Genomic DNA, 13,881 nt, shown 5'->3' on the forward strand with positions numbered 1-13,881 from the left:
CTTTGACATGTGATTGCATATCACAGATGAGCTTCCCCTTTCCTTGAAGTTGCACATTGAAACTGTTGAGTAGCTCTGTTACATCTGTAATAAAAGACTTGACCACGATCTCTGGCTCAGTGTCCTTTATTCGGTCCGTACTGCGTTCCCACACGGCTGTCTCTCTTATTCTCTCAGTGCTGGTTCCGATGTCACTCCAGTCACCATCAGCAGCCCCGCTGCTGTTCTTGTCGCTCTTGCAGCCCCACAGCAGCTCCGCTACTGTACTCTCACACAGCTCCCTTGGCTGTTCCTGCTGCAGCTCTGACAGCCTCGTGCTGTCTCGCCTTCTCGTCGCTCCTGCGACTCTTGGCAGCCACCCCGCTGCCCCTCACACACAGCCTTACTGCCTATCTCTATCTGCAGCTTTACACCTCCCAGTAGCTCCCTACTGTTCCCGGGGTTGGCTCCCGCTTCGACGGTGCCCCCTCGGCTCGTACGCCCGCGTGGCCCCACACCTTTCCATTCACACCCCGACTGCCTTCTCTTTCCGGTTTACCCGCTTAAGGACCCCAACCTTTCACCCACGTCACCTGGCTCCGCCTCCTCGTGACGTCACATCCGGAAGGTCGCTTTCGCCCGCATTACACCACCCTCCCCCATAGAAAAAACCCAGCCGACCTCGGCTGAACAATACCAAAGCGTAATGCGGTGAACCGACCTTCCCCCTTAAAGGACACTAAGCATGCAATATAACAACAAGAACAACAACACAAGTAACATCGACGAACGTACGAAAGCATGCGATAAATACGACGGCAAGAACAAGAACAATAACAACATACAATCAACGAAATGTAAGCGATTTGGAACGAGTGCGGGTCGCCGGCCCGTCCCGGACGGTCGGCGGCCCACTTGTAGAACGGGGACGCGATGGAACACGAGGAATGACAGGGGGTAATTCCCCTGCTTTGATTGGAAGTCCACCGACGTCTCGTGTCCCTGACGAATCAGTCTTGGTCGTATTCCGCGAATGCGCCTGCAGCGGGGTCGGAAGGGTCGCCGGGCTTGAAGGTCCCGCAGCCCTGGCAGGCGCCCTCCGAACAGGCCCACTCCTCCCCCGCGGTGTCACGGTCGGCCTGTCTGGAACAGGTACGACAGGCGCTCTAGCAAGATCAATGGACGCAGGCGGGGAAGAGTCAGAGTCAGCAGCAACAGACCCCGGCAAGGCAACATTGGGAGATGACGCATCACGTAGGGGAGCAACATATGGTTTTAACCGCGACGTATGAACAAACCAACGGCGAGACCCAATCTGAACGCGCGCCGACTGTGGATTGGGAACCTCAATGAGGCGCACAGGACCATGCCAAGGTTTGTGCAATTTAGGAGAGGTCCCCGGCCGCACCTGCGGGCAATGGAGCCAGGCCAGGTCTCCCACCTTCCAGGGGCACTCCCCCTCAGACCGCCGAGCATACCGCTCGTTCCGGGCCTGGGCTTTGGCCGTAGCCACGCGGGCGTTTTCCCGCGCCTCCGTAACCCGGCGAACCGTGTCCTGAATGTATTCAGGGAGTGGTTTACGAGGTCCCTTCACCCCAGTACCCAATTGCACATCCACCGGAGGCACGTTTTCCCGACCATACATAAGGTAAAACGGCGAATACCCTGTAGCCGCATGGGGCGTCATCCTGTACGCCGAAAGCACTCCGGGGATGTGCAGATCCCAATCTGATTGCTGTTCACTCACAGTATGGCAAAGCATGGCAGACAATGTCCTGTTCAGCCGCTCAACCATACCATCCGTCTGCGGATGGTATGGAGATGTCCGTATTTTCTTAGTCCCAAGGCCTGCGCACACTTCAGCCAATAATTTAGAAGAGAAATTTCGGCCCTGGTCCGTGAGGAGTCTCTCAGGCGCCCCCTTGTCCATAATGTACCCAAACAAAAAGGCGTCGGTGATGGCCGCGGCCGACTGATTGGGCAACGGCCAGGCCATCGGCCAACGGGAGAGATACTCAACCCCTACCAGCAAATATTTATTTCCCCTCGCCGATGGTGGGAAGGGTCCCAATATGTCCAGTGCCACCAATTCATTGACTCGAGACACCTGAATCGACTGGAGAGGCGGCACGTAAGGATGTTTAGGCGGCTTACGCCGGGCGCATTCAGGGCACGCGCGCACGTGCCCTACGACATCTGTCGCCATGCCGTGCCAAAAATAATGACGTTGTAACGTCAACAAAGTCTTCTGCACCCCTAAATGCAATAGTGTGTCACAATGGAGAGTTCTAATCAACTCAAATCGCAAGGACGTTGGTACCACCACACGCCAGCTTTCCTGGAACCTTTCTTGCCACATAAGCAGACCATCTCGGAGAGCGGTTCGCGGCCCCACAGCCGAACTCGGACTCCCATTGTCCCTCATAGACCGCTTCCGCATGGACAACAACGACTCGTCCATCATCTGTTCCCGAATCCAGACAGACCGCGGCAGATTCAAAACCCCATCAGTCGGTCCCGGTTCCATCGGAGTATCCGACTTCCCGACGGCCAACGTAAGCGGCTGAGGGGGGTTCAGAATCGGCGAACACCTATGCGTCCCCGACGCACATTTACAAGGGGCGCGCCCTGGTAATCTGGAAAGTGCGTCAGCGTTCGCATGGCGCACTCCCTTCCGATGTTGAATTTGGAAGGAAAATTCCTGCAGCGTGTCCAACCAACGTGCCCACTGTCCCGATGGCTGGTCCATTTTGAGTGCATATTGCAAGGCCGCATGATCCGTACGCACAATAAACGAACGACCGTAAAGGTACGGTCGAAATTGGCGTAGGAAAAAAACAACCGCCAAAAGTTCTCTACGAGTGACACAGTAGCGTGTTTCCGCAGGCGACAAGACTCGGCTACCATACGCCACGACGCGCTCTACGCCCCCTTTAGACTGTGATAATACCGCCCCAATACCTGTGTCACTCGCGTCCGTATCAAGAATGAAAGGGCGATCAAAATCGGGATAATCCAATGTCGGGGCCATAGCCAATAGATCACGCAGACTCCGAAAGGCCGCCTCTTCCGGCTCTCCCCAAACAAATTTCCGTCCTTTACCCGTAAGGAGATGCAAGGGCCTCGCAATCGTCGCAAACCCCGGCACAAATCTTCGGTAATACGAGGCAAATCCCAAAAACCGCCGAACATCTCCCACGGAGGCCGGAGTCGGCCAATCCCGGACGCACGCCGTCTTTTCCGGATCCGTGGACACCCCCTCTGCACTCACAATGTGCCCCAAATAACGGACGGACCGTTGCAGTAGGTGGCATTTCTTTGGTTTGAATTTCAAATTGGCAGAGCGCATCCTCGTAAACACTGTCTCCAGCCGCGTAAATGTTCCTCGAATGTGCGGCTGAACACAATAATATCGTCCAAATATATAAGACACGTCTCCCACTGCAACCCCGTCAAAACGAGCTCCATCAACCTTTGAAACGTAGCAGGGGCCGCATTCAATCCCATCGGGAGGCAGTTGAATTGAAATAACCCCTGCGGCGTACGGAATGCGGTTTTCTCCCGTGAGGACTCGTCAAGGGGAAGCTGCCAAAATCCCGAAGAGAGGTCCAGTGTGGAAAAGAACTTAGCCCCCGACAATGCGTCAAGGGAGTCGTCCATACGCGGCAGGGGGTACGCATCTGCCACCGATATCTTATTCAATTTCCGGAAATCAACACAAAATCGCAAGTTGCCATCCTTTTTCTTAACCAAGACCACAGGAGCGCCCCATGGGCTGTTAGATGGCGATATAATGTCCGCAGCCAACATGTCTTCCACCGCCCCCCGAACGTGTTCTCGCTCCGCTGGACTCATCCGATGCGAATTTAACCGAATAGGGGCAGCGTCGCCCGTCTCAATGTGATGGGAAAGCAACGATGTGCGTCCCAAATCCAAATCGTCGGAGCTGAACACATCCGAATACGTCAGCAACAATTTACGCAGCGCATCACGTTGCCCCACGGACAGGGAAGAATTTTCGTCACATAAGGTAAAGATCCAACGATTATCCGAACCCCTTGGCTCGGAAACACCAGCGACCACTCCCCGGCGATGCGGACAATCGTGCGTCGCAAACGCCGTAGTGGCATGTGCCACAACCGTACCGGCCGGAACACGGATGTTTTCCACCCCCGCATTAAGCACCTGTAAAACCGGTAATTGATCCGGCCGGACGATGGTCTGTGCCCCAACTAACGCCAATCCTGTTGTTATCGTGGCGGATGGCGACAACAAGACCCCTACTGCTCCTAGCCGATTGGGCAGGGGCTTCCGATACCGCAAGGGTATAAGCATCTGTGAACCAGGTGGGATGTCCACAGATGCGACGGACAGCGCCTGCACCTGTACGGCCGAAGCAGGTCGCCCCCAGGGCGACGGCAGAAACGAGATTCGACGGCCCCCCGGCAATTCAATACAATTCTCATTGATTTTAATCAAAATGGGCATCTTAGCCAAAAAATCCGTGCCTAGTAAGCAAGGAACCGCCAAAGATCTCGATATTAACACAACGCCCGAAGCCGACACATCCCCTATAGATATCTTAGCATCCACCTGGCCCACGATACCCATACTACCCCCGTTCGCAGCGACGCAAGACCCATAAACCGGACGCACAGCCCCCGGCGGAATGCCCAACAGATGGAAAATGACATCCGATATAATAGTCGCAGACGCTCCCGAGTCGACCAAAATGCGCACGTCCACACCTTGTATAGACCCCGGTACAGTGGACGAACCCGTAGCGGCCGCGACAACTCTCCGTGCCAATTTGCGCCACTGCGTAACTGAATGACAAGGCCCCGTCGATGGCCTTTCTTTAACAACAACAATAGGATCGCGCAACAAAGGTGGTGGGTGAGGTGTAAAGCCTTGCCGAGTGTCTGGTGCGTGCCGACATGCCTGTTTCGGAGGTTCCTTGGTCGGCTTGTCCGGTGTTGTGGGCTCCTGCTGCGGCGGACCCGGGAAGCGGGCCCAGCAATCTTTGGCGTAATGGCCCCTACGGCCGCAGCGGAAGCAATCGGCCTCGTTGCGCCGAAGCGCAGGTCTTGCATCCCGGCGGCCCCGTCCCGATGGCGTAGCGCGCGGCCCCGGCCTTCCGCGTCCCGACCATGGAGAGGAGGCGGCCGTCAGCTCCCGAGGACCCCGCTCATCCGGCACATAGATCGCCCTTGTGGGGTCCCACCCCATCGCGCCTCCTTCCTTGACGGGCCCACCCGTCCATGCCGCCACTTGCTTCCAGCGACGGAGATTAAACTGCGCATCCAGACACTTTGCTGCCGCCCGGGACGTGAGCTTCTCATGCCCACACACAGGCATGGGGATCCCCAGATCCCGAGACAGCTCCAGCATTTTTCCCAATATGAGAGGCTCAAGCAGATCCTGTGGCGTGTCAGGATATGCTGCCATGGCCAGCTCCAACACCGCACCCCTGAACGCCACGGGCGATTCTTCGGGTGCTCGTTGTCGTTGAGCGAATCGCCGATGCGCGTCGTCAGGTGGCTCATAGGCGTCGGCCATTTCCTCAAAAACTCCACATAAAGTCTTCTTCTTATCGGCCGTTATGGAACGGAAAAATCGAACAGATTCGTCGTCCAGTAGAGTCGGCAACACTTCCAAAGCCTCCGCATCGGTCCATCTTGCTGAACGAACCGCCGCCAAAAATCGGCAGGCGAAAGCGCTCCAATCGCCCCCGATAGAGAATTCCTTAACTGTAGTAAGGTGGCGACTCCGACTCCTCTTTACGCCGTCTTCCAATGATGGTTGTTCTGGAGGCAAATTCAAAATGGCGTCGGCCCGCGGCGTGGCCAAGATGGCGGTTTGGCGCCGCGGAGCGCGCAAGATGGCGTCTTCTTGCCGCGTGGCCAATGGCGGCGGCAGGGCAGGCAACGTGGCGGCCCGTGGAGCACCTTCTCGTTCCGTCGTCGTCCTTGGCGTAACGAGGTGACATAGATGCGCCAGGACGTCCTTGAGTGTCTCCAGTTGTTCTGCCACCTGTTGCCATCTTTGCTCAGCGTCCGATGTTGTTGACGGACCCGCCATCGCGCCGACATCTTCCACGCCCGTCCCCGTGCTCGCCTCAGCAGGGCTCTCCACCACCACCCCAGCAGAATCCGTGGTCGGAGGGAATTCGTCGTCGTCGGACGAAGAAGCCGATGCTGGCGCCGGGGGAATTTTCTTCCTTACTTGCTTAGACATGCCGTTTCACTTCTGACCCCAGTGTAATAAAAGACTTGACCACGATCTCTGGCTCAGTGTCCTTTATTCGGTCCGTACTGCGTTCCCACACGGCTGTCTCTCTTATTCTCTCAGTGCTGGTTCCGATGTCACTCCAGTCACCATCAGCAGCCCCGCTGCTGTTCTTGTCGCTCTTGCAGCCCCACAGCAGCTCCGCTACTGTACTCTCACACAGCTCCCTTGGCTGTTCCTGCTGCAGCTCTGACAGCCTCGTGCTGTCTCGCCTTCTCGTCGCTCCTGCGACTCTTGGCAGCCACCCCACTGCCCCTCACACACAGCCTTACTGCCTATCTCTATCTGCAGCTTTACACCTCCCAGTAGCTCCCTACTGTTCCCGGGGTTGGCTCCCGCTTCGACGGTGCCCCCTCGGCTCGTACGCCCGCGTGGCCCCACACCTTTCCATTCACACCCCGACTGCCTTCTCTTTCCGGTTTACCCGCTTAAGGACCCCAACCTTTCACCCACGTCACCTGGCTCCGCCTCCTCGTGACGTCACATCCGGAAGGTCGCTTTCGCCCGCATTACACATCTGTCAGAAAGGCAAGGTGCCATTTCGATTCTGCATCATTGAGCTCTGGAACTTCTTTGTTTTTTTAAAGCAGAAAAGCTGTAATCTGTGGAAGTAAGTCATAGAAACGTTTCAAAACTCTCCCTCGACTCAGCCAACGGACTTCTGTGTGATACAGAACATCTTCATAGTCAACATTTAGCTCAGACAGAAATTCCTGAAATTGTCTGTGGTTTAGTGCATGAGCTCTAATGAAGTTAACACAAGATACCTCAAATTTCATAACAGAGTCCCACTTCAGTGATTTACTACACAGCGCTTGTTGGTGGATGAGGCAGTGTATGGCTATTGGATGAGAATGGTTATGTTTGTCCATCTCTTGGTTAATGCGAGCAATTACTCCTTTCTTAGACCCCACCATGCTCTGAGCACCATCAGTTGTCACACTGGCTAGTTTAGCCCAGTTCAGCTCCAAACCATTCACAGTTTGGCAAACCTTTTCATAAATATCCTCTCTTCTTGGTTCTTCCGGTAAAGTCACGTAGAAGGGAAGTAATAAAATAATAAAAATAAAACATAATAAAATAATTTTCACGACGTTTCGGCCACAACGCAAGCAGCCGTCCTCAGGTGAAAACCAGGTCTGTCGGGGAGACAGCGTCTGAATGAAACAGCACACGAGCTTGGAGCATATATAAGCTGGGTTGGAAATGGGGGAAAGAGCACCTTGACAAAAGAATTTGCATATCAAGAGGAATTTAGCATATTTATGGGAAATGCAGGAATGTTATTAGTACTACATATGCAGCACGGGCATATGTAGTACTAATCACATTCCTGCATTTCCCATAAATATGCTAAATTCCTCTTGATATGCTAATTATTTTGTCAAGGCGCTCTTTCCCCCGCTTCCAACCCAGCTTATATATGCTCCAAGCTCGTGTGCAGTTTCATTCAGACGCTGTCTCCCCAACAGACCTGGTTTTCACCTGAGGACAGCTGCTTGCGTTGTGGCCGAAACGTCGTGAGAATTATTTTATTATGTTTTACCTTTATTATTTTATTACTTCCCTTCTATGTGACTTTACCGAAAGAACCAAGAAGATGAATCCCTGCAGTCACGAAAGCTTTAAATGGAAAGATATCCTCTCCTGTAGTTGTTCCTTTGATGCTTTGCAGTGCAGCAAGCTCTTCTGTGACTTCGAAATAGTCATTCGTCCCACGAATAAAAATTAGAAGTTGTGCAGAATCACGAACATCATTGCTTTCGTCGAGTGCCAAGGAAAAATAGGAAAGTTTTTTTGTAGAGTTTTGCAAATGCTGATGCAAATTGTCTCCCATTTCTTCAATCCTCCGTGTAATTGTAGGTCCTGAAAGACTCACTGTACTAAATAAATCGGCCTTCTCTGGACACATCTCTTTGGCAACAGAAAGAAGGCATTCTTTAACAAATTTTCCCTCCACGAATGGTCTGCCAGTGCACGCTATTAGTTTGGAAACTTGAAAACTTGCTCGCAGTGATGAAATATTTAGCTGCTTCTGCTTCACAAAAGTATTTTGCTGAGTTGTTAATGTATTTTTCAGTTTTAATATTTTATCTTTTCTCACTTCTCCGACCAAACAATCATATTTATCTTTATGTTGAGTTTCATAGTGTCGACGTAAATTGTATTCTTTGAACACAGACACTATATTCTGGCATATCAGACACACAGCTCTTTCCTTGTACTGCATGAAAAAGTAATCATAAGTCCACTGTTCTTTGAATATCCTACACTCCGAGTCAATTTTTCTCTTTCTTGACATCATTGTTTCCTAGGGAGTCAAAATTGCTATTAGTAAAATACCAATATATATACAGCGCTACAAAAACAATATACCAGCAATAACTTTGCCCACACGGAGACATACAGACTGCACTGCCCATCAATGCAGTCTGATTGGGGGGAACTCCGCCCCCTCTCCCTCTTCCACCAATGACCGTCCTTCTCATGTAGAAAAAAAGTAACAGACAGGCAGCGGCGGCAAAAACACCTGGCGGGCCGGATAAATGTCCTCGGCGGGCCGCATGTGCCCCGCGGGCCGTAGTTTGAGGACCCCTGGTTTGGAGTGACGACGCTGAGTGAGGGTCTCGTGGCTCAGAGAGACAGACACCTAACTGCTCTACTGAAGCCTTTTAGGGGCTTTGTCCCACTACCTACTGGTCATTTTCATGGGGAAGCTGGAATCGCCATTGAGATGAATGGGGGATGCATGTTAAACCTCTCAGCTGTCAACGCAAGCAGATTATTCAAATAACCAAACGAGAGCCCCATTGAGAGCATCAGGGAGATCTGGTCATGGATGCAAATGCAGCAACTCAAAATAGCTCAGAAGATGCTGAATAAATTAAGAGCGATAAGTTACCACAACTGAACAATGCATGTCATTGCACTGGCCAGTGATATGCAATGCCCAGTGTGAGGCATTAACAGAGCTGAGAGTAAACCCACGAACACAAACACGGTGAGGGCGGAGGTAGTGAAGCTCTGACTTTCACACGGCCCAAGCAGTGAGAGGCTCATGAGAACCGAGCGAGAGGGGACGGCCGATGGGCGTGCGAGCGACGCGGTATCGCTCCGCGTGCGAGCAGCGCTTGGGCTTGAAAAAACGCTGAGACATAAACGTTCATCGTCACCGTCACCACAGCAGCGTCGCCCAAGTCTCGTATTTACATTTCGATCATCACAGTGGAAGTAAAGCGTTGGTATTGAGTAGTTCTCGAAAAACAATATTTATATCTGTAAAAAACTACGCTATTTTAGATTTAGATAAGATTTTTCATGTGTATTCATATTTTCATGATTCCAGCCGCATACCCAAGTATAGATCCGTGGCACACCACGTCGGTGTGAATGTTTTTAAATTGATTATAAAGCTAACCCTCCGTGGTCCACCGCGGATTACAAGATCTGCAGTATGGTCCCGCCATATCAACGTGGATAACTGGGGTTCTGCTTTACCACCATTACTGATGGTAATGCCTGGCATGATGCACGGGCCATTGGCATACAGGTGCACAGGCATGATCCATCCATTGGTGTCAGCTTCGAGTTCAGAGGTAACCACCAGTCATTGACAGCACTTCCCCTGGGCACCGTAGCCTCCGCCGTTCACGTTGCCAACAGTGATTCAACTTCATGTGCAGATGTTAAAACGTTTTAAACTTCATATGAAATCACACCACCATGTAAATAAACTTTCCATGGAGTTTAGCACTGTTAGTTTTAACTAGGTTGTATCGTGCTTGTAAAGTGACTCACTCTGCTGGTCGCGATGGAACCCGAACTCGCGCTTGAGCTCACGAAGCACCACACCCTTGTCCACCTTGTTGGGCTCCAGGGCGATGGACCGAGCTCCTGCTTCTGCACTGGCGCCCGGCAGTGAGGAGTCCCTGATGGGAAACCGTGTGTTTCACAGCGACGTCACTCACTGGCACCTCACAGCACCGGGCACATTTCACAGAGGCCACGTGTCTAGTGCACCGCACTCTTGCACCGGTGACAGGGATCACTCTATGTGGGGACAGTTATTTTAGTGTGTTTCAGATGTGGGTATTTTTAAAACATTTTCCGATGAATACTTTCTCTCTATAGCAAGGGGTCACAATCAACCTTGCAGAGATAAATGAAAAAGTAATTTACATTTTATTAGAAAGTCGTGTTGCTGTTAGGCATTTACCCTAGAAAATCTAGGAAAACTGATTCAAGGGTTGTTTAAAACTAAAGGATATAATCCAGCCATAGGAAAGCCTTCACGGCCAATGCGATGTCACATTTCCTGCACACGCATCCTGAAAACTTTATTACATGTGACTTCATGGCATTGCTCAAAAGTTAACATTCATTGTCATCATCCATGATCAATCAACTGCTGGATGAAGGCCTCTCCAAGTTGCTGCCATCTCTCCCTCACCTGTGATGTCAATAATGCACGGAGCACCTGCACACGCAGTGAATTCACCGCTCCATCTCTGTGGCGGGGTCCCTCTCCTGTGTTCCCTCCCTTGGCTGCCGCTCGTTGTTATTCTTGACCATCAGCCGACATCCCTTCTACAACGCGACCTGCCCAAGTCCACTCACTTTTCTTGACTGGCGCTCCACCCCCTCAGAAAGGATTCCCTTCTCTCTGGGTCTCCTTCGCCTGAGATTTAAGAATGCCCATTCACTTGGCTATCTGTGGCCGATGCACGGAATGCAGGATGCAGGATTGGGCAGTGAGCTGCACACTCGACTGTCCGGCCCATTCCCCCAACACCGCCTCATTGCTGTCCGCTTGGATTTCCGTGATGGTGGAGACATTTCAGACTGACGACTCTGGTCTCCTTGCTGTCGCGAAACATCTCGCGTGTCACAAGAGAAGGCTCGTGTGTCACATGAGAAGGCTCGTGTGCCCCCTCCTTGCTGCGATGAGTGATTTCGGTGGAGAGTTCAGTATAGTGGGGATGGCGAGGGCGTGGAAACCTTCTCATGCTGTCTGTGGTGCTACAGTGCTCTCTGTGGTGCAATCTGTGGTGCTGTTTGTGATGCTGTCTGTGGTGTTATCTGGGCTGCTATCCAGCATGCTGTGCTCCAAGCAATGACACATGCTTATGACGACAAGGGCTTGCGTCTACAGTCGTGGGAGCAATGGGAACGCAGCAGCATGGGGAGGCCCTGGCTGCTATAGAGGAATTGTGGAAGTGAGACCAAGGCTCTGGGTGCTGTGAGAGCCCCGTGTGAGCTGCCTTTGCCAGGGCCACGTGGAACAAGACTCGCGTAACACCCGGGAGGCAGAGACGCACCTGCACAACGCTCTAAAGAAAAAGTAGCCCTCCTGGAGGTCTTTGGGAATCAGTCTGATGCAAGTTTTCTCCGTCAGCTCGTCACTGGCCTGCTCAATGGCTTCTCTGTCACTGGCATCTGAAAAGTGAATGTTTTGCACACAGTGACGGCGAGCGTGAGTTACATTACCTTTTCAAGAAATCTAGACACACAAACCCATTGGCAATACACGAACGCACTATTCACCACTCTGCTGAGTCATCGTCATTGTTTATCGTGGTGAAATCCATTTAATATATTTGATCCTCTCCGCCAGGGGTGAGAAACGTCCGGCCCGCGGGCCGTATAAGGCCCAGAAAATAATTTGGTCTGTTCCAGCCATCACATTAGGGGTGAGTTAATTAAATATTTGACCAAATATAACAGGCTAATTTTGAAGTTGATAATTTTGTATGGCCCGCGAATTATGTTATAAATATCCAAATGGCCCTTGGCAAAGAAAAAGGTTCCCCACCCCTGCTCTAAGCATTCGAATCTCCAAAAATGAGAAAGGAAACAGAATACTGAAACCAGTCAAGACGCATTGAGTAAGAGGAGCATAAAATAGACAGATGCGAGACTGAAGATTGAACACGGAAGTTTGTAGAATAATTACCGAAATAATGAGAAAATAAATCAGAGAACCCAACACAAACATGAGTGAACAAATCATCCAAGCAATGGGAGCACAAAAGCAGACAAAAGGAGGTTGTGGGAAATTCACAAATGGGAGATGATGCAACCACAACTCATGATAGAGACTGAATCTTAAACATAAGTGTAGGAATGTTTTCAGTAAAAATGTATTTCGATCAGGAATCAGACCATCTCAGATAAAGAAGTTCCAGATGTTACACTGGAAGAATTTAACTCTGCCCTTCACAATAGGGCAAAGGAGAATGCTGCTGGACCAGATGGTCTAACTGTGGACATCATCAAATAAGCGGGACTTCACTGCTTCAACACAAAATAGCGGACGTGTTCACAAAAGATTTGCACAGGAATAAAATAACACCATTATAGAATGATGAATCATTAACACCGAATTGAAAATGACAGACCCACATGCCTCTTATTGCACATCTATAAATGTTTCACAAAGATCATAGGGAACGGTTTCTCTACCACATCTGGAAAAGACCAATCAATTGAAATTACCACTGTGCCTCGCCTGAGTAGACTATCAAAAAGCATTCAACTCCGTAGTAATTGATGCAGTGATCCAAGCTCTCACAAACTGAAGCCTAGATAAAAATATTTAAACCGGTTCCAATAATAGCCACACTAAGGTTACATGAAGAAAATGGCAACATACACAGTACATGGGGAGTTAGGAAGCTGACACATTGCCCACAGTTATTCACAGTGGCATTGCAAGATATTTTCTGAAAATTGAAATGGAGAAGAAAATGCATAAATATTAATTAATAAAACATCACCATCTTAGAATTGCTGATGAGACATTAATTAAAAGGTCCAATATGAACTAAATGCAGGAATGTTACAATGTTGGGCTCAGGATAAATATGAGAAAAACAAAGGTCATGTGCAAATAATTTGCTAAACAATCCACAATATTTGTGCACGAACTGATCTCATCGCTCCATCTCTGCAGTGGCGGGGTCCTCTACTTTGACTGCCATTCCATCACCAGCCCGGGACATCAGCCATCACCCCTTCTCATGATGTGTCCTGCCCAATCCCACTTACTTTTTTCATAGTCAAATGATGTCTATAAGCTGCATTTTTCCATGATCTGTGTTCCTATTTTTATCTCTCGTTGCAATTCCCCACATGAATGCTTCTCTGTGCACTTTTCAGCTTTTGTTCCATTTTCTGTCAGGCAGATCATTATACACTGCACTCCATCCTCATATTAATCTCATCTTCATTTAAATACTTAAATACTCATTTACTTTCATAAGTGCTCTTCTGCTGTGTTTTAAAATTGTGTTCCTGAAACAATTTTAATTTGTTTATGAAATTTGCTGTATGTGACTTCAAGTCTTAACATAAAATAATCCCTTTAATTCCTCTTCACTGGTTATGACAACACTATCAGCATATCTAACATGGATACATCTTTCTCCATCTATGTTTACGAGTTTAATTTGCTAACACATGTTCACATAATATATATTCGGATGTTGTGGTGAAAAGCCTTAATAAGGGTGTATCTTCTTCCTGGACTCCTCTCGTCTGTATGTTGTTGCCCTCTGCAGCAGTTTCCATGTAGATCGTGTAAGAAATCTCAGTATGCGTAAGTGAAGATTAATC

At 50.2% G+C, this 13,881-nt stretch overlaps 1 protein-coding gene across 1 annotated transcript in view; it reads right to left on the bottom strand.

Moving 5' to 3' along the window:
- The window catches only part of LOC144948113 (uncharacterized), a 128,114-nt gene that overhangs the window by 27,113 nt on the left and 87,120 nt on the right, over nucleotides 1–13,881 (bottom strand). Inside the window, exons 27-28 of the mRNA XM_078877545.1 lie at nucleotides 11,586–11,703; nucleotides 10,066–10,196 (exon numbers count right to left, since the gene is read on the bottom strand). Coding sequence (XP_078733671.1) covers nucleotides 10,066–10,196; nucleotides 11,586–11,703 — 249 coding nt within the window. The remainder of the gene's footprint in view (nucleotides 1–10,065; nucleotides 10,197–11,585; nucleotides 11,704–13,881) is intronic.

The sequence above is a fragment of the Lampetra fluviatilis genome, chromosome 3, assembly GCF_964198595.1.
Source record: "Lampetra fluviatilis chromosome 3, kcLamFluv1.1, whole genome shotgun sequence".
Lineage (NCBI taxonomy): Eukaryota > Metazoa > Chordata > Hyperoartia > Petromyzontiformes > Petromyzontidae > Lampetra > Lampetra fluviatilis.